This window comes from Citrus sinensis, chromosome 7 (genome assembly GCF_022201045.2).
Source record: "Citrus sinensis cultivar Valencia sweet orange chromosome 7, DVS_A1.0, whole genome shotgun sequence".
In the NCBI taxonomy this organism is placed as follows: domain Eukaryota; kingdom Viridiplantae; phylum Streptophyta; class Magnoliopsida; order Sapindales; family Rutaceae; genus Citrus; species Citrus sinensis.
Window position 1 is genome coordinate 25,000,118 of NC_068562.1, and position 25,354 is coordinate 25,025,471.

Genomic DNA, 25,354 nt, shown 5'->3' on the forward strand with positions numbered 1-25,354 from the left:
ATTTTTTTTGGGGGGGGGGGAGGGGGGAGGGAAAAGACCATTTGATTGGCTATGTGACAGCTGGCAGATAGTTCAGTCTAGAAATGAGGGCGAAATTTAATGAAGTAGGGGACCAAGACTTAATTTTCAGTTACTTCAATAGACCCCCTTTTGTTGAACAAAATGATGTTTGAGTTTTATTTTTTATTTTTTTATTTTTCATTAGTTTATTATTTGTTTTCAACCATTCAGTGTCCGATGCTCTTGCTTTTTTCTTGTTCTTGTTCAATAATCTTAATTCAATTCAATACCGTGAACATAAAATATCGCAGCACGTAAAATTGTACTTGAGCCTTGGGTGAAGTCGGACATTAATTTTTGAGGTCATACGAAAATAAGAAAATGAAAATGGTGATCAGAATCAGCTTTTACTTTAAGAAAATCAAATTCTTTTCAGAACTTGAAATTGAATAGCTTAGTTTGGCTCTAACATAAAATTGCGATTGAAATTGAATCGACTTTAGCCTACTGATCATTTTACTTTCCTCCATTGACACTGATGCATTCAAAGTTCAATGATATTATGATTAAAATTACAGCACCAATGTCATGATAAACATAAATTTTGTAAATTACACTTAAAATTAATAAATGAATGGTAAATAAGTAAATTAATATAAAGTGGTAAATTAATATTTTAAAATTGTAAATAAAAATATTTGTAAAAATAACATAAAACTTGTAAATTAATATTAAACTTTAATTTAAAAATAATTTATTTATTTAGGAAAAAAAATTACTCATCAATTGAAAGTAAAAAATTTGTATTGAAAACAATTAGAATAAATTATATTAAATTAGCTTAACCATAAATTCTATATTCTTACTAGCACATTTATAAATTTTTATTTTTCATTTTCTATCATAGTATTTGTTTACTATACAAGTTAATTAAGCAAAATTATTTTTCTTAATATAGATCAAGCTTAAACAAAATACAAAGATATTCTTTTATTACTAAGCATATACGAAATATCCAAAATGTGGATCTAATTTTTAGCTTTATACATATTTCATGTAGTTTTAAACTAGAAAATAGAACCGCGCTTCACGCGGCTTTAAAAAAAGAATTTAGTATTATTCTTTTTTCTTACTTTACACTTGATGAAACTGATAAAAAATATGAATTGACTTTTTTTAAAGATGAGGCAGCCTTATAAAAAAAAAAAAAAGCTATTAGCCAGCAATACAAATAAAGAAGCAACGCAAGATAAAGAATAAAATGAGAGAATAAATTATAGAATGATTTTATTCATTCCAATTGTGTGTGTACAAAACAAAAAGATGAGCTCTCATTTTATAGTTATATAATCACTCCATGAAATTAATGAAAAATTATGGATAATAATTCCTTGTGAGATAGTGGAAGTTATAGGGAAGCTAAAGGTTGCTAATGGGAGATAGTGGGGAGACTAAGAGAAATATGTTATGAACATCTACATTTATTTTAATAAATTCATAACACTCCCCCTTGGATGTTGATTACAAAGAATATGGCTCATTAAAATCTTTACATAATTGTTATTATGTAATAACAATCAAATTAATTATGAGAAGATGAAAAGCCAAATCTAAAAAAAAAATTCTTTATTTATTAGATAATAGAGAATATACAAAGATGAGAAATGGTGATGCCACATCACCTTCTTAAGTCCCAGCTTTATATATATATATTAGAAAATAGAATCACGTTTCACGCAGCTTTGAAAAAAGAATTTAATATTATCTTTTTTTTCTTAATTTATACTTGATGAAACCGATAAAAAATATGAATTGATTTTTTTTTAAGATGAGGCAGCCTTATAAAAAAAAAAAAGCTATTAGCCAGTAATACAAATAAAGAAGCAATGCAAAATAAAGAAGCAATGCAAGATAAAGAATAAAATGAGATAATATATTATAAAGTGATTTATTTATTCCAATTGTGTGTGTACAAAACAATAAAATGAGCTCTCATTTTATAGTTACGTAATCACTCCATGAAATTAATGAAAAATTATGGATCATAATTTCTTGTAAGATAGTGGGAGTTATAGGGAAGGTAAAGGTTGCTAATGGAAGATAGTGAGGGGACTAAAAGATAAATGTTATGAACATCTACATTTATTTTAATAAATTCATAACACACCCTCTTGGATGTTTGTTACAAAGAATACGCCTCATTAAAATCTTTACATAATTGTTATTGTGTAATAACAATCAAATTAATTATGAGAAGATGAAAAACCAAATCTAAAAGAAAATTTCTCTATTTATTAGATAATAGAGAATATACAAAGATGAGAAATGGTGATGCCACATCACCTCCTCAAGTCCCAACTTTATATATATACTAGTGGCATTGTTGAGGGAAGATGAAAGAACCTCTCTTCCTATGTTAATTAATTCATGTATTTTAAGCCACTAAAGTTTAATTGCTAGCATAATAAAATAAATGAATGTTTCAAAAGACTTATAATTAATTATTATTAATGGTTACATATTGTTGGATTTAAATAGAAAGAGGAAGAAATATGTACAAAGAATATCCACCAATATTTTAGATATTTTAGATAATAGAGAATATAAAAAGATGAGGTTGAGGGAAGATGAAAAAATCTCTCTTCCAATGTTAATTAGGTAATGTATTTTAAGGCACTAAAGTTTAATTGATAGTATAATAAATTTTGAAGAAGCCAAAAGACACTCAACAAAAGGTTGCATAATTAAATATGAAATTATGGCATTAAAATTAAGCCTTAGTGGCATTGTTGAGGGAAAATGAAAGAACCTCTCTTCTTATGTTAATTAATTCATGTATTTTATGCCACTAAAGTTTAATTGCTAGTATAATAAAATAAATAAATGTTTCAAAAGACTTATAATTAATTATTATTAATGATTACATATTGTTGAATTCAAATAGAAAGAGAAAAAAAGTACAAATAATATCCACCAATATTTTAGATAATAGAAAATATAAAAAGATGAGGAATGATATATATTAATAAAGTTACTATTTATTAAATGAATTAAATACAATCAAATTAATTATGAGAAGATGAAAAGCCAAATCTAAAAAAAATAACTATTTATTAGATAATAGAGAATATACAAAGAAGCAAAATAGTGATGCCACATCACCTCATCAAGTCCTAACTTTATATATATATATATATAGATTTTACTTTTTACTTATACTAAAAGATCATTTGGAGTTGCTGTCCAAGAGATTTATAAGGAGGACAAAACTATCTTGCAATAGTGGAAATATATTAGACTTATAGGCTTAAATTTCAAAACTTTTAATTATTTTTTTATTTTTCAACAAATAAGAGGGACTGAAAAGTAATTTATCAAAAACCAGGGGTACCTGGTAGCCGGGGCACCATAGCTTTTTACCACAATAATGCTTTATTACACAATAGTCCTTCTTGTTTTATGAAATAATAAAAATTGTAGGTTTTGAAATTTTAACATATAAGCTGTAATTTAAAAATGATTTATTATTTTCTCTCTCTTATTTTCCATGGTTTAATATTAATCATGGTTTATTTTTTTCTCCTCCACACTTCTTTTTTTTTTAATAAAAAAAACTAGTTTCTTCTTCTCTTTCTTTGTTTTTTTTTTTATAGAATTTCGTAGATAATTTTTATATTTTTGAATTTTCAAAGACAATAAGTGGATTTATTAAAAAAGAAAATAAAATCAAAATCAATCAATTGGATTTGATCTAATAGTGGTTGTGTTTGGTCTCTTGTTTTTAAGTTGATTTTATCATAGTTATTGGGTGGTCTTCTCTCAAAGATAATAAGCTTATTTGGTTAATTTTTAATACAATCAATTGGTTTAGTGATCAAATTTTGCCAACTGAATCTAACTTATCCTAGTATTCTAAAAATCTCTTGACACTTGTCCTTTAGTGTTAGTATATGATTAGAATATAATTATCTTTATTTTTTAATTCATTAACTACCAATTACTTAGTATTTTTTTCTGGGAAAATATTAGATCATGAAAGAATCCTGATTTAACTACCTTTAATCACAAAGTTTCAATCATTAACATTAGAAAGAAAATCTTGTTAAAAATCTTGTTAGGATTTAATTACATTTATTTAAAATTAATTGAATACGTGCAAACACTAAAACAACTTACTCATCTCAACTTGTATTATTATAATTATTATTAAAAACTTAAACCATAGATTTTTTGCCTAATATGAAAGAAGTTTAACTAAACACTGAATAACTTTTTTAAATTTTGACTAATCAAACAAACTTTACTTTATTTATTTCTATCCCTTTTACCCAAAAAAAAAAAAACTTTTTCAATTTTCATTTTGGTTCATAAAAATTAAATCGATAAAGCTATTAGAAATCTTTACATGAATTTTATCTTTATTAAACTCATTATAAGTCTCTACAAATTTTACCAAATAAAAAAAAAAGCTAGCAAGATTATACGATCAAATAAACATGATAAAGGTCGTATGAAAAGGGAGAATTAGGTTAATCTATTGAACACATTTCTAGTTACCAACGCCACCACTTAGCATTTAATTGCATGAACAAATTGTCAAATAAATTTTCCTATTTCATCTTCACGCTTTTGCTATGCAATTACTTCGCCGAATTCTCTTTAATATTTTTTCACGTTCAGGTCAAATTTCCAATACATACTTACAAAAATTATTGGAATATAATTGATTGTCCAGGACAGTCAATTACTCGAATGATTGTCCTTTTCTTTTTCTTTCTTTCTTTTGAAGTAGATTATACGGCTTACTTGACTGGAAATGATTTTTTATTATCTTTTTTTGTAATTTTTATTATTAATAAAATTCCCCTGCCTCAGCCAAGGTTTGCGAAAAGAAAAAAAATTGTTTTTCTTGGTTGACCGTTAAATTGTATTGACGAGTCCTATTAAAAGCAACAAAGAATGTAGGGAAGTGCATGTCGTAGCGATAATAATGCTTGTTATTTTCCTGGCGTGTTCAAAAAGCAAAGTGCATTTATATTTTCGTATCTTTTTAAAACTAATTATTCTAACAATTGACTTTTCAACTTAGAAAACTTTTATAACTTATGATCAAACAATCTAACTTGGCATGTTTTGTTATACTAACGTATTAAACATATTTAAATTTAAATTATTTTGAATATTATGTAAAATAATAATTTTAATATATAACATTTAATATTCCACGTATACTAGAAAATGATTTATTAACAAACAAAAACTTTTTTGACTAATGATGAAACAATCAACTTTTTTTTTTATTTAAAAATGTTAGAAAAGATTCTACCAATAAAAATATTTTTGGTGAGTTAAGATTGTTTTAAAATTATTGATTAGCTAATTTTCAACTTAGCGGTGCTCTTCTAGTTGCCTCATTATTAAGGGCCCTTTTGAGATTGTTATTAGGAGGCCTAAAAGTGTTTTTGAAAATTTAAAAGCTAATTTTAGTTTTTGGTTAAAAAAATAAAAATCACTTTTATTAAAATCAATTTCTCCTACAGCTGATTTTGAAAAGTATGGAAGAAGCAACTTTTAGAGTCTGATGTTGAGAATCAATTTTATCCTTTAATACAATTCCAAAAATATCCTTAAAATTATTAGGTGAATATCCTTATTCAAATTGTAAACAAAATAAATATTTTAATAAACTTTTATTATAATTCATCAATATAAATTTATTAATATTAATTTGTTGGTTGAATTATTTTTAAATTTGTTTCACTATATTATTAATTTAATTATCAATTTTTAAGATAAAAAAGTAAAATCAATATATTATAAATTTTATTTTTAGTAAAAATTATTATAATACACAATTAAAAATATTTTATGTACATGTTTTTATAAGTAAATTTTATCTTAAATTATGTATATTTTAGTAATTTATTTCTCTTAGCAGTTTAACAGTAAAATTTACCAAATGTTCATAATTGTTTTTAAAACTCACAGTACTTCTGAAAATAAAATTTACCAAATATTCAACTGATTCTCTTCACAGTTGATTATTTATACAGTACAGCTAACAACAATTATTTTAAAAGGTACAACATTCCCAAACTGGCCCTAAGATCGATGTTTAAGTTTTTGTATCTTTGAATATGTGTTGTGGCAATATATTTTCTTCTTTATAATGTGTATATTTTCAAATTTACCAGCTTCTACTTGGATGCATCATAATAGTGAGATTCAGAGAGATTTATAATGCATCGATGAGTTATATAGCCCAATACTTTTGCATGAACCAATGATATTCTCGCAACTATATTAGAATCATTTGCTTATTCTATAATTGGAGAAATTGTAGAATACATCAGAGGTAACATGTCAGTCATTCAACAAACAAATGATGCTATGACATATATACATTTATTTTAAAAAATCATCATACAAGTGATGATTGTATTAAATTCAATTATACATGTCATGCATGCATCAATTGGTTGTCGTAAATTAGAAGTACTCTATAATTTCTCCTATAACTGATATGGTACTTTAGACGTATTATAAAATTTCTCAGCAACTTGATTGCCGTCAATAGATGCATTTGCTATTGGCTTCGTTCTACCCCACGCAAACATCTATCAATGAAGAAAAATCTACATTTTTGTGCTTGAACAACCCTCGATAGGAAATTGAAACAATCATCCACACGTTTTGAGAGAAGAGCCTCAAACGTCAAACATGCTAAATTTCATTTCCATTACCTACCTTGCCACTTCCGTTTGGTGCTTCGTCTTGTTTTTGCTTGATTCTCATAGTTGTTTTGGCCTTCATTCAAACGAGACAGACCGCCTCGCTTATCTAGCCATAAAGTCACAGCTTCAGGATCCACTTGGGGTTACAAAGTCATGGAATAATTCTATAAGCTTGTGCCAATGGACAGGCGTGACTTGCGGTCATCGACACCGACGAGTAACCAAGTTAGTTCTGAGAAACCAAAGCATAGGAGGTTTCTTATCTCCTTACGTTGGGAATCTCAGTTTTCTCAGGTTCGTTAACCTGGCAAGCAACAATCTCCACGGTGAAATTCCCTATGAACATGGTCGTCTTTCCATGCTTGAAACTCTGGAGCTGGAAAATAATTAATTTTCAGGTAAAATTCCAACAAATTTGTCCCATTGCTCGAACCTCATTGATTTTTGGGTGCGTAGAAACAAGCTTGTTGGGAAATTCCAGCTTATATTGGCTCCTATTGGTTATAGCTTGAGAACTTAGTCCCTGAATACAATCAGTTAACAGGACAGCTCCCGCCTTCCATCGGGAATCTTTCGGCTCTTCAGAATATTGATATTGCTGGGAATAGATTACACAGTAGAGTTCCTGAGAGTCTTGGGCAACTAAGAAGCTTAAGCTTTTTAGACATATCTGAAAATGCTTTCTCTGGTATGTTTCATAGTTCCATTTTCAACATCTCTTCCCTCGAGTTAATCTATCCTCTAGAAAATAGATTAGAAGGAAGTCTTCCGGTAAACATCGGTTTCAGTCTTCCGAACCTTGAAGATCTTAGTGTTCGTCAAAACAATTACACAGGTTCTCTCCCACACTCATTATCCAATGCTTCAAATCTTCAATTGCTTGACCTTTCTCTGAATCATTTCAGTGGACAAGTAAAAATTGATTTTAACCGTCTCCCGAATCTGTTTAGGCTTAATTTTGGTAAAAATAATTTAGGAACTGGGGCAATTGGTGATCTTGATTTTATAGCCCATCTCACCAACTGTAGTAAATTGGAAGCGTTTGGTCTAGATACGAATATATTTGGAGGAGTGCTGCCACTTTCTATAGCCAATCTCTCTTCAACAATAATCTTATTCACAATGGGACTAAACCAAATATATGGCACCATACCTCCTGAAGTAAAAAATCTTGTCAATTTAAATGGATTTGGATTGGAGTATAACCAATTAACAGGGCCTATTCCTCATGCCATTGGCGAACTCAGAAACCTACAAGTTCTCTTCCTGCATGACAACAATTTTAGACGGTAATATCCCTGTGTCTCTTGGCAACTTAACAATACTGAATTCCCTTCACTTAGGATACAATAAGTTGCGAGGCAACGTACCCTCATCCCTTGGCAATTGTCAGAATCTGATGTTATTGAGTGTCTCAAACAATAAACTCACTGGTGCCTTGCCCCCACAAATTCTTGGGATATTGACCCTTTCAATTCTACTAGATTTGTCTGGTAACCTTCTTACTGGATCTATTCCCACAGAAGTGGGCAACTTGAAAAATCTCGTACAATTGGATTTATCTGAAAATCATTTTTCCATTGAGATTCCTGTTTCTCTAAGTGCTTGTACAACCTTAGAGTATCTTTATATGGAGGGCAATTCAGTCACCGGAAGCATTCCTCTCGCTCTGAATACCTTGAAAAGCATTAAAGAGCTAGATCTCTCACGCAACAATTTGTCTGGACATATCCCAGAATTTCTTGAGAATCTATCATTCAAGTTTTTGCATCTTTGAATATGTGTTGTGGAATAGATCTTCTTCTTTATAATGTGTACATTTTCAAATTTATCAACTTCTACTTGGATGCATCATAATAGTTAGGTTCAGAGAGATTTATAATGCACCTGAGTTATATTGCCCAATACTTTTGCAAGAACCAATGATACTCTCCCAACTATCTTAAAATCATTTGCTTATTCTATAACTGATATGGTACTTCAAATATATTTTAAAATTTCTCAGCAACTTGATTGCGGTCAACAAATGCACTTGATACCGGCTTCCTTCTACCCCACGCAAACGTCTATCAATGAAGAAAAATCTACATTTTTGTGCTTTAAAAACCGTCGACAGGAAGTTGAAACAATCATCCACACGCTCTGAGAGAACAACCTCAATTGTCACCACAGCAAAATGAATGAGACAATTAATGATTTCTGCCACCACAAACCAAAAGTCTTTGCAAAAGTCATTGGCAAAATAATCTTTAATTGCAAAAGTCTTCAATTTCGTCCAATGAGCCAAAACGTTTTCATGGTTTTTGATTTTAACAGCTACTAGTTTCCTTCTACTCCACACAAACATCTATTAACGAAGAAAAATCTACATTTTTGTGCTTTAAAAACCTTTGATAGGAAGTTGAAACAATCATCCACACGTTCTGAAAGAGCAACCTCAAAGCTCAAACATGCTGAATTCCGTTTCCATTAGCTACCTTGCCACCTTGGTTTGGTGCTTCAGCTTGTTTTTGCTTCATTCTCATAGTTGTTTCGCTCTTCATTCAAATGAGACAGACCGCCTCGCATTGCTTGCCATAAAGTCGCAGCTTCAGGATCCACTTGGTGTTACAAAGTCATGGAACAATTCTATAAGCTTATGCCAATGGACAGGCATGACCTGTGGTCATCGGCATCAAAGAGTGACTGTGTTAGATCTGAGTAACCGAAGCATAGAAGGTATTTTATCTCCTTATGTTGGAAACCTCAGCTTCCTCAGATTCATAAACTTCGCAAACAACGGCTTCTCTGGTGAAATTCCTGGTGAAATTGGTCGTTTGTTCAGGCTTGAAACTCTAATACTGGCAAATAATTCATTTTCAGGTAAAATACCATCCAATTTGTCTCGTTGCTCTAACCTTATCAATTTTCATGCACGTGGAAACAATCTTGTGGGACAAATTCCGCCAGATATCGGCTACAGCTGGTTGAAGCTTGAGTTCTTAAGCTTGAGAGACAATTTGTTAGCAGGACAGCTCGCTCCTTCCATTGGAAATATTTCAAATCTACAGGTATTAAGTATTGGAGAGAATAGATTAAGCGGGAGACTTCCTGATAGTCTTGGTCAACTAAGAAGCTTATACTATTTAAGCATATCAGAAAATGCTTTCTCTGGTATGTTTCCTAGTTCCATTTTCAACATCTCTTCCCTCGAGTCAATCTCTCTTCTAGGAAATAGATTAGAAGGAAGTCTTCCGGTTAACATCGGTTTTAGTCTTCCGAACCTTGAAAATCTTAGTGTACGTCAAAACAATTACACAGGTTCTCTCCCACACTCATTATCCAATGCTTCAAATCTTCGATTGCTTGACTTTTCTTTGAATCATTTCAGTGGACAAGTAAAAATTGATTTTAACCGTCTCCCAAATCTGTTTAGGCTTAGTTTTAGTAAAAATAATTTAGGAACTGGGGCAATTGGTGATCTTGATTTTATAGCCCATCTCACAAACTGTAGTAAATTGGAAGCGCTTGGTCTAGATACGAATATATTTGGAGGAGTCCTGCCACTTTCTATAGCCAATCTCTCTTCAACAATAATCTTATTCTCAATGGGACTAAACCAAATATATGGCACCATACCTCCTTAAGTAAAAAATCTTGTCAATTTAAATGGATTTGGATTGGAGTATAACCAATTAACAGGGCCTATTCCTCATGCCATTGGCGAACTCAGAAACCTACAAGTTCTCGACTTGCATCACAACAATTTAGACGGTCATATCCCTGAGTCTCTTGGCAACCTAACAATACTGAATTCCCTTGACTTAGGATTCAATAAGTTGCGAGGCCACGTGCCCTCATCCCTTGGCAATTGTCAGAATCTGATGTTATTGAGTGTCTCAAACAATAAACTCACTGGTGCCTTGCCCCCACAAATTCTTGGGATAGTGACCCTTTCAATTCTACTAGATCTGTCTGGTAACCTTCTTACTGGATCTATTCCCGCAGAAGTGGGCAACTTGAAAAATCTCGTACAACTGGGTTTATCTGAAAATCGTTTTTCCAATGAGATTCCTGTTTCTCTAAGTGCTTGTACAACCTTAGAGTATCTTTATATGGAGGGCAATTCACTCACCGGAAGCATTCCTCTCGCTCTGAAAACCTTGAAAAGTATTAAAGAGCTAGATCTCTCACGCAACAATTTATCTGGCCAGATCCCAGAATTTCTTGAGAATCTATCATTCTTAGAATACTTGAACCTGTCTTACAATCACTTGGAGGGCGAGGTACCGAGAAGAGGAGTTTTCAGCAACAAAACAAGATTTTATTTCACTGGGAATAAAAGACTTTGTGGGGGTTTAGATGAACTGCATTTACCAGTCTGCCACTCTGCTGGACCAAGAAAAACAAGAATCGCTCTTCTCAAAGTCGTGGTTCCAGTGACGGTAATATTGACGATCATAGTAGCATGTTTGATTGTTCTCTATACTCGAAGAAGGAAACACAAACATAAATCATCTAGTATGTTGCTGATGGAACAACAGTTTCCAATGGTTTCCTATGCTGACTTGAGTAAAGCAACAAATGATTTTTCATCATCAAACATGATCGGTCAGGGAAGCTTTGGTTTTGTGTACAGAGGAAATCTGGGTGAAAATGAAATGGCAGTGGCAGTCAAGGTAATGAATCTTAAACAAAGAGGTGCAACCAAGAGTTTTGTTGCTGAATGTGAAGCACTGAGAAATATTCGCCATCGGAATCTCATCAAAATCATCACCGTTTGCTCAAGTATTGATTTTGAAGAGGTTGACTTCAAGGCTATTGTTTACGAATACATGGAATGCGGAAGTTTAGAGGATTGGCTGCACCAGAGTAATGATCAGCTCGAAGTGGGAAATTTCAATGTCATTCAAAGACTAAACTTAGTCATTGATGTGGCTTTTGCAATCGAATATCTTCACCATCACTGCCATCCACCAATTGTTCATGGTGATCTAAAGCCAAGCAATGTTTTGCTTGATCACGACATGGTTGCCCATGTGGGTGATTTTGGGTTAGCAAGATTTCTTCCTCCTTGTTCACCTGCTACAATTCTTGAAACTCCTTCGAGTTCAACTGGGATTAAAGGAACTGTTGGTTATGTTGCTCCTGGTAATTATTTTTCAAATTTGATACTTTGTTCTTTTAAATAATACGAATATTAATGTCTAATGCAGATAATCTGACAATGTCTTTTTTCTTTTTTTTCAAAGAATATGGAATGGGCGGGGATATGTCCGCGACAGGAGATGTTTACAGCTTCGGAATACTGTTGCTAGAGATGTTTACAAGAAGACGGCCAACCGATAACATGTTCAATGATGGTCTGACACTCCATGAATTTGCCAAGATGGCTCTACCAGAAAAAGTGATGGAAATTGTTGATCCTTTGTTGTTGTTGGACTTGGAAGCGAGGGCGAGCAACTGTGGGAGTCATAGAACTGAAATAGCCAAAATTGAGGAGTGCTTGGTTGCCATAGTGAGAATTGGAGTTCTCTGCTCAATGGAATCTCCATCCGAGCGAATACAAATGACAGATGTTGTGGCAAAATTATGTTCTGCTCGGAAAATCTTTCTCAGTAATCGAGGTTGAAGCATTCGAAGTAGGAGGGCATGTGCTTATTGTTCACCATCATCGATCGATTTTAACCTTTTATTAAGATTGCAAATTTGCAATTATGTTCATGTTTTGCATGCTCTATATGCACGAATTTTGTTTTTTTATCCAATTAATCATTTCGCGAGACTCCAATTTGTACGGAAAAAATGGTATCTGAAAAAAGTTTAAAAAAGGGGCTCTATCATTGCTCTCTTTCTATTATCTTTTTTTTTTTGTTTCAATTTACGAGAACTTCTAGAAATCATGTCTGAAAATTGTTTTTGGAAACACCTGATCCTCGTTAATTCTTCTGAATCTTACACGATTCCTATAACACCATTTTCAATGTCTTGTTGAACTCTTTCTTTAAATTATGATATGATTTTTTCGTGTTGCACGATTTTCAAAGAAGTACGTCGCCTCTGGGTTTTGGGCTTTTGGCGTCTAAATAATTAATTGAGTTTTGTAAACCTAAGTTTGGAGTGACATGGTCCCGTGTTGCTTTTTCCAATTTCGAAGACATACCACCTAAATTAAAAAAAGAACGAAGATAGTGAAGAAATTCATTATTCTAGGGGTAAGTTTGGCATCAGTTAGATGTATTTTATTATTGGAATTGATTGTCCACAACAGTCAATTACTCGAATGACTTTTTTTTTTTTTTTTCCGTTTTGTACTTATTTTTGGAAGTAGATAGAGGATGGCAAAAAAGTTCAGGTAAGCCTAGCTCATTTCCATGGGTTTTGGCCCTAGTTTCGTACATGAGAGTCTGGATAAAGGTGTAGAAAAAAAAGTCGGGGCAACCCAAGTCCTCTATTTAAAAAAAAATTATAAATTAGAATAATAAATTCAAATTTAAAAAATAATAGAAAAATATAAAAAAGTAAGCTTAAATTCCTGATTTATATATCAATAATGAATAAAAAAAACTTAAAATTATAATACTAAACGGCCTTTTAAGTGTTAATTAGTTAAGAGAGTGCTTGAATTAGATAATCCAATACTAAAAAATTAAATTTCTAAATTTTTATTTACTTTAATTCTTTATTTATTATTTTATTTTAAAATATTTATTTTCTTTAATTCATTGTTAATTATAAGAATTTAATTATTATTAATTCTTTTCAAGTTTACAAAAATTTAAAAAAAATTAAAAAAATAAGTAAAAGCCCAAACCTGGCCTAAGTCCAAGCCTAGCCTAGGCCCGCCTTACACTTATTATCTAATGGGCTTGGGCATGGACTTGAAAAAGCCCAACCTAAGCCCTTAATTTACCAATCCTAAGACAGACTCTATGACTTACTTGACTATAAATATATTTTTTATTATCTTTTTCATAATTTTTATTATTAATAAAATTCCCTTAATCCAACTCGTATCTTTTCCAATCCTAATTGTAAGCAAAAAGCCGTTTATTTTGTTTTTGTTATGTCTCAATCACATTAAGCCATTAGGTCCCAAAAAAGGACAGAGAGAGAGAGAGAGAAAAAAAAAAAAGCTAGCAAGATTATACAATCAAATAAACTTGATAAAGCTTGTATGAAAAGAGAGAATTAGGTTAATCTATTGAATACATTTCGAGTTGGACTATTGGCACTCCTCCAAAATTCTTTTAAAACCCCCTTTTCAATTATACTAAACCTAATGCCAAAATTACCCTTATTTCTAAATAAACACATTTAATTTGTGAATTTTTTAATATTTTTTTCTCGCTCCTCACAAATAATTTTTATCGGTGATAAACTTCTTGATAAAAATCAATGAATCAAATAAATTATCTCAAGATTATGATGTAAAAAGTTAGATAATTTTATCAGAATGTGTTTTATTTATTATCAATAGATTGTCTTATTAATTGAAGAAAAATTATAGAGATTTTGAGAAAAAAAATTACATGTGTGAGTGTGATAGCCGAGAAAATACAAAATTTTTTTTAAAGAGAAAAAATACAAAAATTTGAAGTAAAATAAAATAGATATGAGATGTATTAGAGTATTTGTCTTAAAATGTAATTATAATAAAAGATAGGTTTTAAAAGAATTGTGGAGGTGTGCCAGTAGTCCAACTCATACATTTCTAGTTACCAACGTCACCACTTAACATTTAATTGCATGAAAAAATTGTCCAACAAATTTTCCTATTTCAACTCTCCCGCTTTTTCTATATGCAATTACTTCGCCGAATTCTCTTTAATGTTTTCTCACGTTCGAGTCAAATTTCCAACACATACTTACAAAACTTATTGGAATATAATTGATTGTCCAGAACAGTCAACTACTCGAATGACTGTCCTTTTCTTTTTCCACATAATTTTTGAAGTAGACTCTACGGCTTGCTTGACCGGAAATAAGTTTTTATTATCTTTTTCGTAATTTTTATTATGCATAAAATTCCCTTTCATCAGCCACATTTTGCGAAAAGAAAAAATTGTTTTTCTTGGTTGACCGTTAAATTGTATTGACGAGTCCTATTAAAAACGACAAAGAATGTAGGGAAGTGCATGTGGTAGCGATAATAATGCTTGTTATTTTCCTGGCGTGTTCAAGATGCAAAGTGCAAGTATATTTTCGTTTTTTTTTTTAACTAATTATTCTGGCAATTGACTTATCTTAGAAAACTTTTATAACTTATGATCAAACAATCTAACTTGGCATATTTTATTATACAAACGTAATAAATATATTTAAATTTAGATTATTTTGAACATTATGTAAAATAATAATTTTAATACTATTAGCACGTGAGATATTTTGTTAATAGTAAAATTTATTTAAACCAAAGATTTATATAAAATCTTTATAATAATATATTATTAAAATAGATATAATAATTTACATATTTTAAATTATTTTAAATTTTAAAAAATATTTTAATGTTATTAGTTTACTAGACAGATTATATTATTTCTATTATATTCTTATTTATTAAAAAAATTAAAATCAAATTTTTAGTTAATATTTTTAAAGGGTAGCATGGTTAAAAAAAAATAAAATCTTAGTGTCTTTTCAAAAAATTGGAAATCTATATAAATATTTCCTTAAATCTAGGGGTGTAACTATCCCTTTTCATATATATATATATACACTATACAAACGAGATAATGTTTTAATTGGTTATTGGATATTGATCCAGGTTCAATGATTCTTTGGGTTCAAAATACATGCATCCAGGAGCGAAGATTTATTTTCCAAGTAGAAATTTCCACAAACACACAAAAATAATTGGATTGATGATCAAAATTTCAAATTGTTTACAAGGAGAAAGATGTGAGTATTGCTGACCTTATGGGTCCGAACAATTAAGGACAAGCCGTCGGTGGGTTCTCGGTGGGATGCACTTATTTTTTATACTAAATCAATAGATTTTACATTAGTGGGTTACATAAATCTCAAATCTTATTTATATTGATTGGCCATGCTACGTTGTCATTCTGACATGGTACATTCCACTCACATTATTATTTCTTATTTATTGGAGGTTGAGGACCACCATATACGCACAAAAATAATTGTAACTGATCCTTACCTACAAAAGTCAGTAACTTATGAGCCACCTTTTAGTTTTCATGGAAAGTTTGAACGACTTGTTGTCCGTTAGCTTCAGTAACAAATGAATTATCGTTTCTATTTTCTCATTATCGACTGGTTCTGCTTTTATCAAGAATGATTCTCACCGCATTATTAATTCCACATGTCCGCATTATTGATTGGTCGTACTAGGTCGTCGTTTAGAGATGGTACGTTTCAATCACATTAATATCTCTTGTTTATTGGAGGTCGAGGATCATCATATACACACAACAATAGTTGTAATTGATTGTCGCCTACAAAACTTAGCAACTTATGAGCCACCTATTAGTTTTCACAGAAAGTTTGAATGACTTGCTGTCCGTTAGCTTCAGAAACAAATGAATCGTCGTTTCTATCTTCTCATTTTCGATATATAATGTAAAACCCACATGATACTAATTAGAGAACTAGATTGACTTTAGACATCAATCAGTGAATTGTTAATAGGAGATTATTCATAAAACCATCCCGATTAGTTCATTTAGAGCTTACCCCCATTGCTAATTTTGGAAGAGAAGCTATGAGAAGACGGAGAGTGTCTTCTTTGAAGAATTCACGAGTCAATTGTTCACAAGCATCTGCATTTGGCTCCGACTGATCAGAGCCAAAAAGAACTGTCCTCATCTCCAATAATAGTTTACTTAGCTCACACATCTGTACCACAAATTCCAAACTAAATACATATTTCCACATAAGTTAAACAATAAATAAAAAAGTAAAACTTTCTCGCATTAGTATCCATAGCAGCTCCAGGGAAAAAGGAGCCCAAAAAAAAAAAAAAAATCCATTTACTTATTAGATAGAAAAAAAAATCGTTTCTCTATTCTCATTTTTGATGGTTTAGCTAACTTGAGTTTCCAAAAATGATTTTGTCTAGCAGGATGAGCCACTACTTGTTCTTATTAGGGAGCATTTACTTGAAAATTCTTGGGGTATTCTAAAATATCGGTTTTAGTAACTCGAACTTATGATTCTTTTCTTAATAAATTTTTATTCCCATTCATAAACTACATATTGGACTTCTGACATATTCATTATAACAAAATAGTTATATAATCTCTAAACCAACATAATTATATGTAAAACACTTCATCACAAGAACACAGGTTCCAGCCAACTCTTAAAATCTCCATCGATTAATTCTTCATGTGTTTTATGAACAACATATAGTTCACACACAAACACTCAAGCAACATTTTTCTATAACACTTAGCATTAAAGGAAATTACACCAATAAAGGAGAAAGAAAACCCAATACTTCAAAATCATCAAGATCAAAATGAACCATACCCATCTTCAAAATCATAAGAGAATAAACCACACCCATCTTCAAAATCTTCAAGATCATCAAATGAATTGTACCCACTTAAATAACCATCATGATCATCAAATGAAAAGCACCCACTTTCAAAATCATCACGATCATCAGACGGATTGTATCCACCTTCAGAATCATCGTGATCATGTGCATTAATGTACCCTCTTTCAAAATCATCGTGACCATCTAAAGAACTGTACCCACCTTCAAAATCACTAAACGAATCATACTCATCTTGTAAATCATCAAAATAAGGTAAAGTATATCCATCTTCAGAATCGTAATAAAACAAACCATGTCCATCATCAGAATTGTTATAAAATGAACCACATCCATCTTCCGAATCATCAAGATCAGATGTGCCATAAACATAATCAAATATTGTAGTTAGATCCATCTTTCTATCGTTTGCCTTGATCTTCAAGGTGTAGCATTTCACACATTTACTTATATAAGGGTATATATGCCAGCAGCTATTAATTAATTTTCTAGAAAATCTAAGTACTTAATTAATAGTTTTCTTTTCGGGTATCTCAAACGTTTTTCAAATATTTTTATTATTGAAGGCATTATCTACAAGATAAGACTACAACTCCAATTTTCATTTCTTGATTAATGTAACTACATTCATTTTCAAACTCCTTTAAGTTCCAGTGTTCAAAGGACCGAATTATGTTGAAGGCTTAGGGTATTTTAATTTAATTTTTTAACAAAAAGTTTTGATGCAATCTTGAGTCATTAATTTCAAAAAATCTGAATAAACATAATTAATTAAATATTAATTTAATTTTCAATATTTATCATTAGATTGTTTAAAATTAACAGCCCAAAATTTATGGTAAGATTTTAAATAAAAAATTTAATTTGAAATCTGTAATGTACTAAAATTATTTCATAAAAATTTTAAGCTTTGACCAACAAGTAATGTAATTACAATTTGGGGGGGGGGGTGAGGGGAAAGACCATTTGATTGGCTATGTGACAGCTGGCAGATAGTTCAGTCTAGAAATGAGGGCAAAATTTAATGAAGTAGGGCAAAAATTTTTTCTCCTCCACGCTTCTTTTTTTTTAATTTCTTTGTTTTTTTTATAGAATTTCGTAGATAATTTTTATATTTTTGAATTTTCAAAGACAATAAGAGGATTTATTAAAAAAGAAAAGAAAATCAAAATCAATCAATTGGATTTGATCTAATAGTGGCTGTGTTTGGTCTCTCGTTTTTAAGTTGATTTTATTATAGTTATTAGGTGGTCTTTTCTTAAAGATAATAAGCTTATTTGGTTAATTTTTAATACAATCAATTGGTTTCTGATCAAATTTTGCCAACTGAATCTAAGTTATCCTAGTATTCTAAAAATCTCATGACACTTGTCCTTTAGTGTTAGTATATGATTAGAATATAATTATCTTTATTTTTTAATTCATTAACTACCAATTACTTAGTATTTTTTTTCTGGGAAAATATTAGATCATGAAAGAATCCTGATTTAACTACCTTTAATCACAAAGTTTCAATTATTAACATTAGAAAGAAAATCTTGTTAAAAATCTTGTTAGGATTTAATTACATTTATTTAAATTTGATTGAATACATGCAAACACTAAAACAACTTACCCATATAAGCTTGTATTATTATAATTATTATTAAAAACTTAAATCATAAATTTTTTGCCTAATATGAAAGAAGTTTAACTAAGTACTGAGTAACTCTTTTAAGTTTTGACTAATCAAACAAATTTTACTTTATTTATTTCTATCCCTTTTACCCAAAAAAAAAACTTTTTCAATTTTCATTTTGGTTCATAAAAATTAAATCGATAAAGCTATTAGAAATCTTTACATGAATTTTATCTTTATTAAACTCATTATAAGTCTCTACAAATTTTACCAAATAAAAAAAAAAGCTAGCAAGATTATACGATCAAATAAACATGATAAAGGTCGTATGAAAAGGGAGAATTAGGTTAATCTATTGAATACATTTCTAGTTACCAACGCCACCACTTAGCATTTAATTGCATGAACAAATTGTCAAATTAATTTTCCTATTTCATCTTCACGCTTTTGCTATGCAATTACTTCGCCGAATTCTCTTTAATGTTTTTTCACGTTCAGGTCAAATTTCCAATACATACTTACAAAAATTATTGGAATATAATTGATTGTCCAGAACAGTCAATTACTCGAATGACTGTCCTTTTCTTTTTCTTTCTTTCTTTTGAAGTAGATTCTACGGCTTACTTGACTGGAAATGATTTTTTATTATCTTTTTTGTAATTTGTATTATTAATAAAATTCCCCTGCCTCAGCCAAGGTTTGCGAAAAGAAAAAAATTGTTTTTCTTGGTTGACCGTTAAATTGTATTGACAAGTCCCATTAAAAGCAACAAAGAATGTAGGGAAGTGCATGTCGTAGCGATAATAATGCTTGTTATTTTCCTGGCGTGTTCAAAAAGCAAAGTGCATTTATATTTGGGGAAAGGACATAAAGATCCCCAACGTTTGAATATGAGACATAAAACTCTCTAATATTTTAAAAAAGACACTCAAACCCCCATTTGTTAACAGAAATTATAATTTTAAAGTGCAATTACCATTATACCCTTATGACATATTAAAAAATAATTGTTCATTGTCTAATTTATTCCTATATTATTAATAAAATTACGAATATAACTTAATTACCCAATTTTTCCATTTAAGTTTTGTCAAATTTTCTCTTCAAACTAAATAAATTTAATCCATTGCTCAAGAATAAAAATAAATTAAATTGATTATTAATATAATAAAAATAACAATTCTCCATATGTCAATCTATTGGATATGTTATTTAGTACAATTAAGATTTTGTAATTATTGTTGTAACCAATTTTTTTTTATTTTGTTGATTATATAAGTTTAAATGGAGAATTGTTATTTTTTTTATATTAGTAATCAATTTAATTTATTTTTATTCTTGAGCAATGGATTAAATTTATTTAGTTTGAAGAGAAAATTTGACAAAAATTAAATGGAAAAATTGGGTAATGAAGTTATATTCGTAATTTTATTAATAATATAGGAATAAATTGGATAATGAACAATTATTTTTTAATATGCTATAAGGGTATAATGGTAATTACACTTTAAAATTATAATTTCTGTTAACAAATGGGGGTCTGAGTGTCTTTTTTGAAACATTAGGGGGTTTTGTGTCCCTTATTCAAACGTTGGGGGTCTCTGTGTCCTTTTCCCTTTATATTTTCGTATCTTTTTAAAAATAATTATTCTAACAATTGACTTTTCAACTCAGAAAACTTTTATAACTTATGATCAAACAATCTAACTTGGCATGTTTTGTTATACTAACGTATTAAACATATTTAAATTTAAATTATTTTGAATATTATGTAAAATAATAATTTTAATATATAACATTTAGTATTCCACGTAGACTAGAAAATGATTTATTAACAAACAAAAACTTTTATGACTAATGATGAAACAATCAACGTTTTTTTTTTAAAAAAAATGTTAGAAAAGATTCTACCAATAAAAATATTTTTGGTGGGTTAAGATTGTTTTAAAATTATTGATTAGCTAATTTTCAACTTAGCGGTGCGCTTCTAGTTGCCTCATTATTAAGGGCCCTTTTGGGATTGTTATTAGGAGGCCTAAAAGTGTTTTTGAAAATTTAAAAGCTAATTTTAGTGTTTGGTTAAAAATAAATAAAAATAAAAATCAATTCTTCCTACAACTGATTTTGAAAAGTATGGAATAGATTTTAAGATAAGCCCCTCATTTGAAATGTGAATAAGAGTTAGAGTAATGATAAGTATTCTAAATGTTTTATCCAAATAGCCATTCTAAATAATGTGGTATTTATTAATTAGTTGATAATTCTTTACAAAATCTCTAAATGAATTAATTGTATTATACCACCAATCAATTAATTAATGCTACATCATTTGAGATAGTTATTTGGGATATAAAATTTAGGATATGTAGCACTAGTTTTAAGATTTAAGATAGAAGCTTATAAAAGGTTAATATGATGAGCAACATGGAGGATGATTAAAACTTGAGACCATGACACAGTGGTATCATGTTAAATAAACTACTTAACCGTTAAACTAATAGTGAAGACCTAATTATACTATTTAAAACAAGTATTAACTAATAGTTTAATTAGTTATGTAGTATAATTAGGTTTTCACGATTAGTTTATGTTTTTCGGTTAGGTCTTCGCGGGTAGAGCTTTTGATTTCGACTTTCACGCAATCATGGACTTGGCAGTTGGCAACTTGTCATATGGAAACTAAGAAAACGCCGTGTTAAATAAAACAAAGAACAAGACTTAACAGCGGTAATTTACACCTCATTTTTTTTCCCACATCCATTATTGAGTAGATAAGAGATCTTGAAAGAAAAATGGAAGGTGCAGAAAACTCCATGATCTTCATTATAAAACCTCACTCTTATTGGCAAAAAAATAAACTAACTACCAAAATAATAACTCAATCGAATGGCAAAAAGAATCTATATTTTTCTCTTAATCGTCTATCTGCTCTCAAAATCGAAAGCTCAATCCCCACAGTCAAATAAAAACATAACCCCTGGCTCCATTCTTTACACAAACTCAATTCCAATTTCTGGCTTTCTGCTTCTGGCCGTTTTGCTTTCGGATTTTACCCGAGTGGCAATGGTTTCAGGGTTGGAATATGGATTGTTGGCAGCAGCAGCCCAACAAATAACACCATTGTTGTATGGACTGCTCGACGCGAAGACCCCGTGGTCTCATCCGGTGCGGCTCTGCAGTTCTCTGTAGATGGCAGCAGAGTCCTGCTTCGCAACTTCAATGACGAAGTCCAGTCTATTGCTGAGCCTAATAAAAGTGCTGTAGCTGTTAGATTTATTTCTCACATTATGTGGACTGACATAAATCATTCTAATTATTTTCTATATCTTACAGAATTAATACGTGACTAAAGTCAAATATTGTTGAGCAATTTTGACAGACTCATTTATTAAGTGATCAAATATGGTGTTAATGAGTCTAATTTTGACATACCCTGTACAGTAGTATATTATGGACAAATATATCCTTAATTGTGTTATTTTAGCCCATAATGGGATGGGCAATTTTGTACTAACACATGAGGGGTCCCTGCGCTCAACCGCTGTATTTAAGTAACTTCAGCCCATTGGAAGTTAACTGTTGAAAAATCAGTGGCATGTGTGCAGTGCACCTCTCTCTCTCTCCCTCTCCTTCTCCCTCTCGTCTCCCGTGTGTGTATGTACAGTAAATTTTGAAGCAAGCCGATCCTTGAGCTGAAGCAAGGGAAACTGAATTCAGAAGCTAGATTAAGCTTGTAACAACTCGGTAAAGCTCCATAACAAGCTTCCAAGGTCGGATTCATGGGAGATCATGGTAAAATTTGAAATTACCTAAAATATGTGTTTACTTGGAAATGCACGATTAAGGGCATAAAGTTTGTTATTGTTTCAACAATTGGTATCAGAGCCCATGGTTATGCATTTCCTTGTAAACCATAGTTGATTTTTGGTGAAATCTCACTCATGAAATTTTTCCTTTAAATTCGGATTTTTCGAATTTTTTGAATTTGGGCATATTCGATCAAATCGTTGTTAAATAATGCATGAGTAATGATTTTGGAGCAAAGATATAATTTTTCCGTAATTTTTGGTGGCCAAAATTGGGATGGTATGAATGAGGTTACTGTAGCTTACTGTAGCTACTGTTGAGACATCCTGAGGTTGAAGATGACATTGTGGGACAATTTCGTTTGGATCCCTAAACTTTACGAAATGTCATTATGGCCCAAATTATTTGCAAAATTTTCGTAATGGTCCTTGATCGAAGGTCAACGTGGTCAAACATCATTTGGTGTTTTGCAATTAGATGCCCATTTGTCATTATTGATTATGAATTTTGCAATGAATTGTTATTGTTGTTACCATTATCCATACGGGTGATGATACTGCCCTGTCGGCAAATCACTACTTGGTAGGATACTTGGGAAGATAAAGAGATTTGTTGAGTATTTTCTACTAAGTGGCTTGATTACCCTGTCGGTAATAGGTCAATGTTGGTGTTATATTCAACTTGTCTGCTTTATCTTTAGGTTAGTGCACTCCTATATTGTTAAAGGATGCCTAACATATTGTGTTGCTATTGGAGAAACTTAGAATGAGTAGTAATTGAGTATAGCATGATTTTAATTTTTTGCATGCTTGATAATTCTTTTTTATTGCTTCCTCAGCTCTAGATATTCTTTTATTTCTCCAAGTAGCCTCCCTCAAGAATTTAACTGGGACAAATTTTAAGGACTGGTGTGAGTCCATTTTGTTTTATCTGTCTACATTGAATAGAGACTTGGCATTAAGAGTTGATGAACCAGCCAAGCCCACAGATAAGAGCATTGCTGCTGAAAAAGCAGAGTGGGCAGCTTGGGATGAATCCAATAGACACTGTCTGGATACAATGAAATACACCATTGATAGAACACTAGAGATAGCATTCCTGCATGTGATAAGGCCAAAGATTACTTGGCAGCTGTTGGAAGAACTTTTAAGAAGGTAGATAAGGCAAAAAGGGTAACTATCTGAGGCTGCTTGCTAATACCCAGTATGATGGTGTTTCTGGGGTCAGAGAGCACATCCTTAAGATGACCAATTACCATAAGAAGTTAAAGGACATGGATGTCAATCTGCCTGATGACTACCTGGTCTTCCAAATCCTTGAATCCCTTCCACTACAATTTGGCAATTTGAGAAGCCAATACAATACTCAGAGAGACACTTGGAATATCACTGAGTTGACTACTTATGTGGTTCAAGAAGAGGAATCATTGAAGAAGGGGAAATCTCACACTGTCATGGTGGCAACTACTCAAGAGAGTGGGAGTGTGAAGAAAGGCTCTTCAAAGGGCAGCAATAAGTTTTTCAAGAAGAAAAAGTTTGGAAAGAAAACTTCACATGGTAATTCTTCTACCACTTCTGGTTCCACTTCCGATAACTTTAAGGGAAAGTGTCATTTTTGTAAGAAACCTGGGCACAAGAGAGCTGAATGCAGGGGATTCAAAGCATGGTTGGAAAAGAAAGGTATTCCTGTAGCCTTTGTAGGCTTTGAATCTAATTTAGTTGATGTTCCTTCTGATACTTGGTGGTTGGATACTGGTGCAACCATTAATATAACGAATTCCTTACAGGAATTCAAAAGCAGAAGGGAGCCCAATGAAGGGGAGTTGATAGTTCACATGGGCAATGGAGTGACAACCAAAGTTGAAAGTATAGGAGTTGTCAGACTACATCTAGCCACATGCTATGTTTTGGATCTGTTAGATAGGGTTTATATTCCTTCTATTAGGAGAAACTTGATATCTGTATCTATTTTGGATAGATATGGCTATACTTTTCATTTTGGCGATAGAAAAGTTTACTTATTCCGTAATTCAGAGTTAGTTGGTTCTGACACTCTATATGATGGCTTATATATGATTGATTTATTTTCTCGTGCTGTTGAATCATCATCCAATGCCCATGTTATGCATGTTGTTAGCTCTACTCGTGCCAGGGTTGATGAAAATTCCTCTATGTTGTGGCATAAACGGTTAGGTCACATTTCTAAACAGAGGATGGAAAGACTCATTAAAGATGACATTCTTCATAATTTAGATTTCTCTGATTTTGGCACTTGTGTTGATTGTATCAAAGGCAAACTTACTGCCAAAGTCAGAAAAGAGAGAACTCGGAGGAGTCAACAGGTGCTAGAGTTGGTACATACATACATCTGTGGGCCATTTACTCTTATTGCTATTGGAGGTTATAAGTACTTCATCACGTTCATCGATGACTTTTCTCGTTATGGTCAAGTTGAACTTCTTACTGAAAAGTCTGAATCTTTATCTGTGTTTCAGGCCTTTAAGGCTAATGTTGAACTCCAAAAGGGCAAGAAAATTAAAGCAGTAAGATCAGACAGATGTGGTGAGTACTATGGGCGATATGATGAAACTGGGCGTAATCCTGGACCTTTTGCTAAATTTCTTCAGGAATGTGGAATAGAAGCCCAATATACAATGCCTGGAACTCCTGAACAGAATGGAATTGCAGAAAG

General features: G+C 31.1%; 3 protein-coding genes across 3 annotated transcripts; all 3 read left to right on the top strand.

The window, feature by feature from the left end:
• The first annotated feature begins 6,914 nt into the window (after positions 1-6,914).
• LOC127898882 (receptor kinase-like protein Xa21) lies at positions 6,915-8,511 on the top strand. Its single transcript, XM_052431383.1, has 3 exons — positions 6,915-7,028; positions 7,242-7,646; positions 7,951-8,511. Exons 1-3 carry the CDS (start codon positions 6,915-6,917, stop codon positions 8,509-8,511), a joined length of 1,080 nt encoding a protein of 359 aa, XP_052287343.1.
• Positions 8,512-9,144: 633 nt separating this feature from the next.
• LOC102630271 (probable LRR receptor-like serine/threonine-protein kinase At3g47570) lies at positions 9,145-12,573 on the top strand. The gene is made up of 2 exons (XM_052444021.1): positions 9,145-11,864; positions 11,966-12,573. The coding sequence occupies exons 1-2, from the start codon at positions 10,598-10,600 to the stop codon at positions 12,343-12,345; spliced, it is 1,647 nt and encodes a 548-aa protein (XP_052299981.1). The 5' UTR covers positions 9,145-10,597; the 3' UTR covers positions 12,346-12,573.
• LOC102623726 (putative receptor-like protein kinase At3g47110) lies at positions 9,185-10,360 on the top strand. Its single transcript, XM_052431384.1, has one exon. It carries the CDS (start codon positions 9,185-9,187, stop codon positions 10,358-10,360), a length of 1,176 nt encoding a protein of 391 aa, XP_052287344.1.
• Positions 12,574-25,354: the final 12,781 nt, after the last annotated feature.

What these genes read in the sequence shown, in the direction of transcription:
- LOC102630271 (XM_052444021.1), top strand. Translation starts at nt 10,598, where the DNA reads ATGTTATTGAGTGTCTCAAACAATAAACTCACTGGTGCCTTGCCCCCA. An exon ending in TGTTGGTTATGTTGCTCCTG is followed by an intron (nt 11,865 to 11,965) that starts GTAATTATTTTT and finishes TTTTTTTCAAAG; the next exon opens with AATATGGAATGGGCGGGGAT.
- LOC102623726 (XM_052431384.1), top strand. Translation starts at nt 9,185, where the DNA reads ATGCTGAATTCCGTTTCCATTAGCTACCTTGCCACCTTGGTTTGGTGC.
- LOC127898882 (XM_052431383.1), top strand. Translation starts at nt 6,915, where the DNA reads ATGGACAGGCGTGACTTGCGGTCATCGACACCGACGAGTAACCAAGTT. An exon ending in GGGAATCTCAGTTTTCTCAG is followed by an intron (nt 7,029 to 7,241) that starts GTTCGTTAACCT and finishes TATTGGTTATAG; the next exon opens with CTTGAGAACTTAGTCCCTGA. An exon ending in TGAATCATTTCAGTGGACAA is followed by an intron (nt 7,647 to 7,950) that starts GTAAAAATTGAT and finishes ACCAATTAACAG; the next exon opens with GGCCTATTCCTCATGCCATT.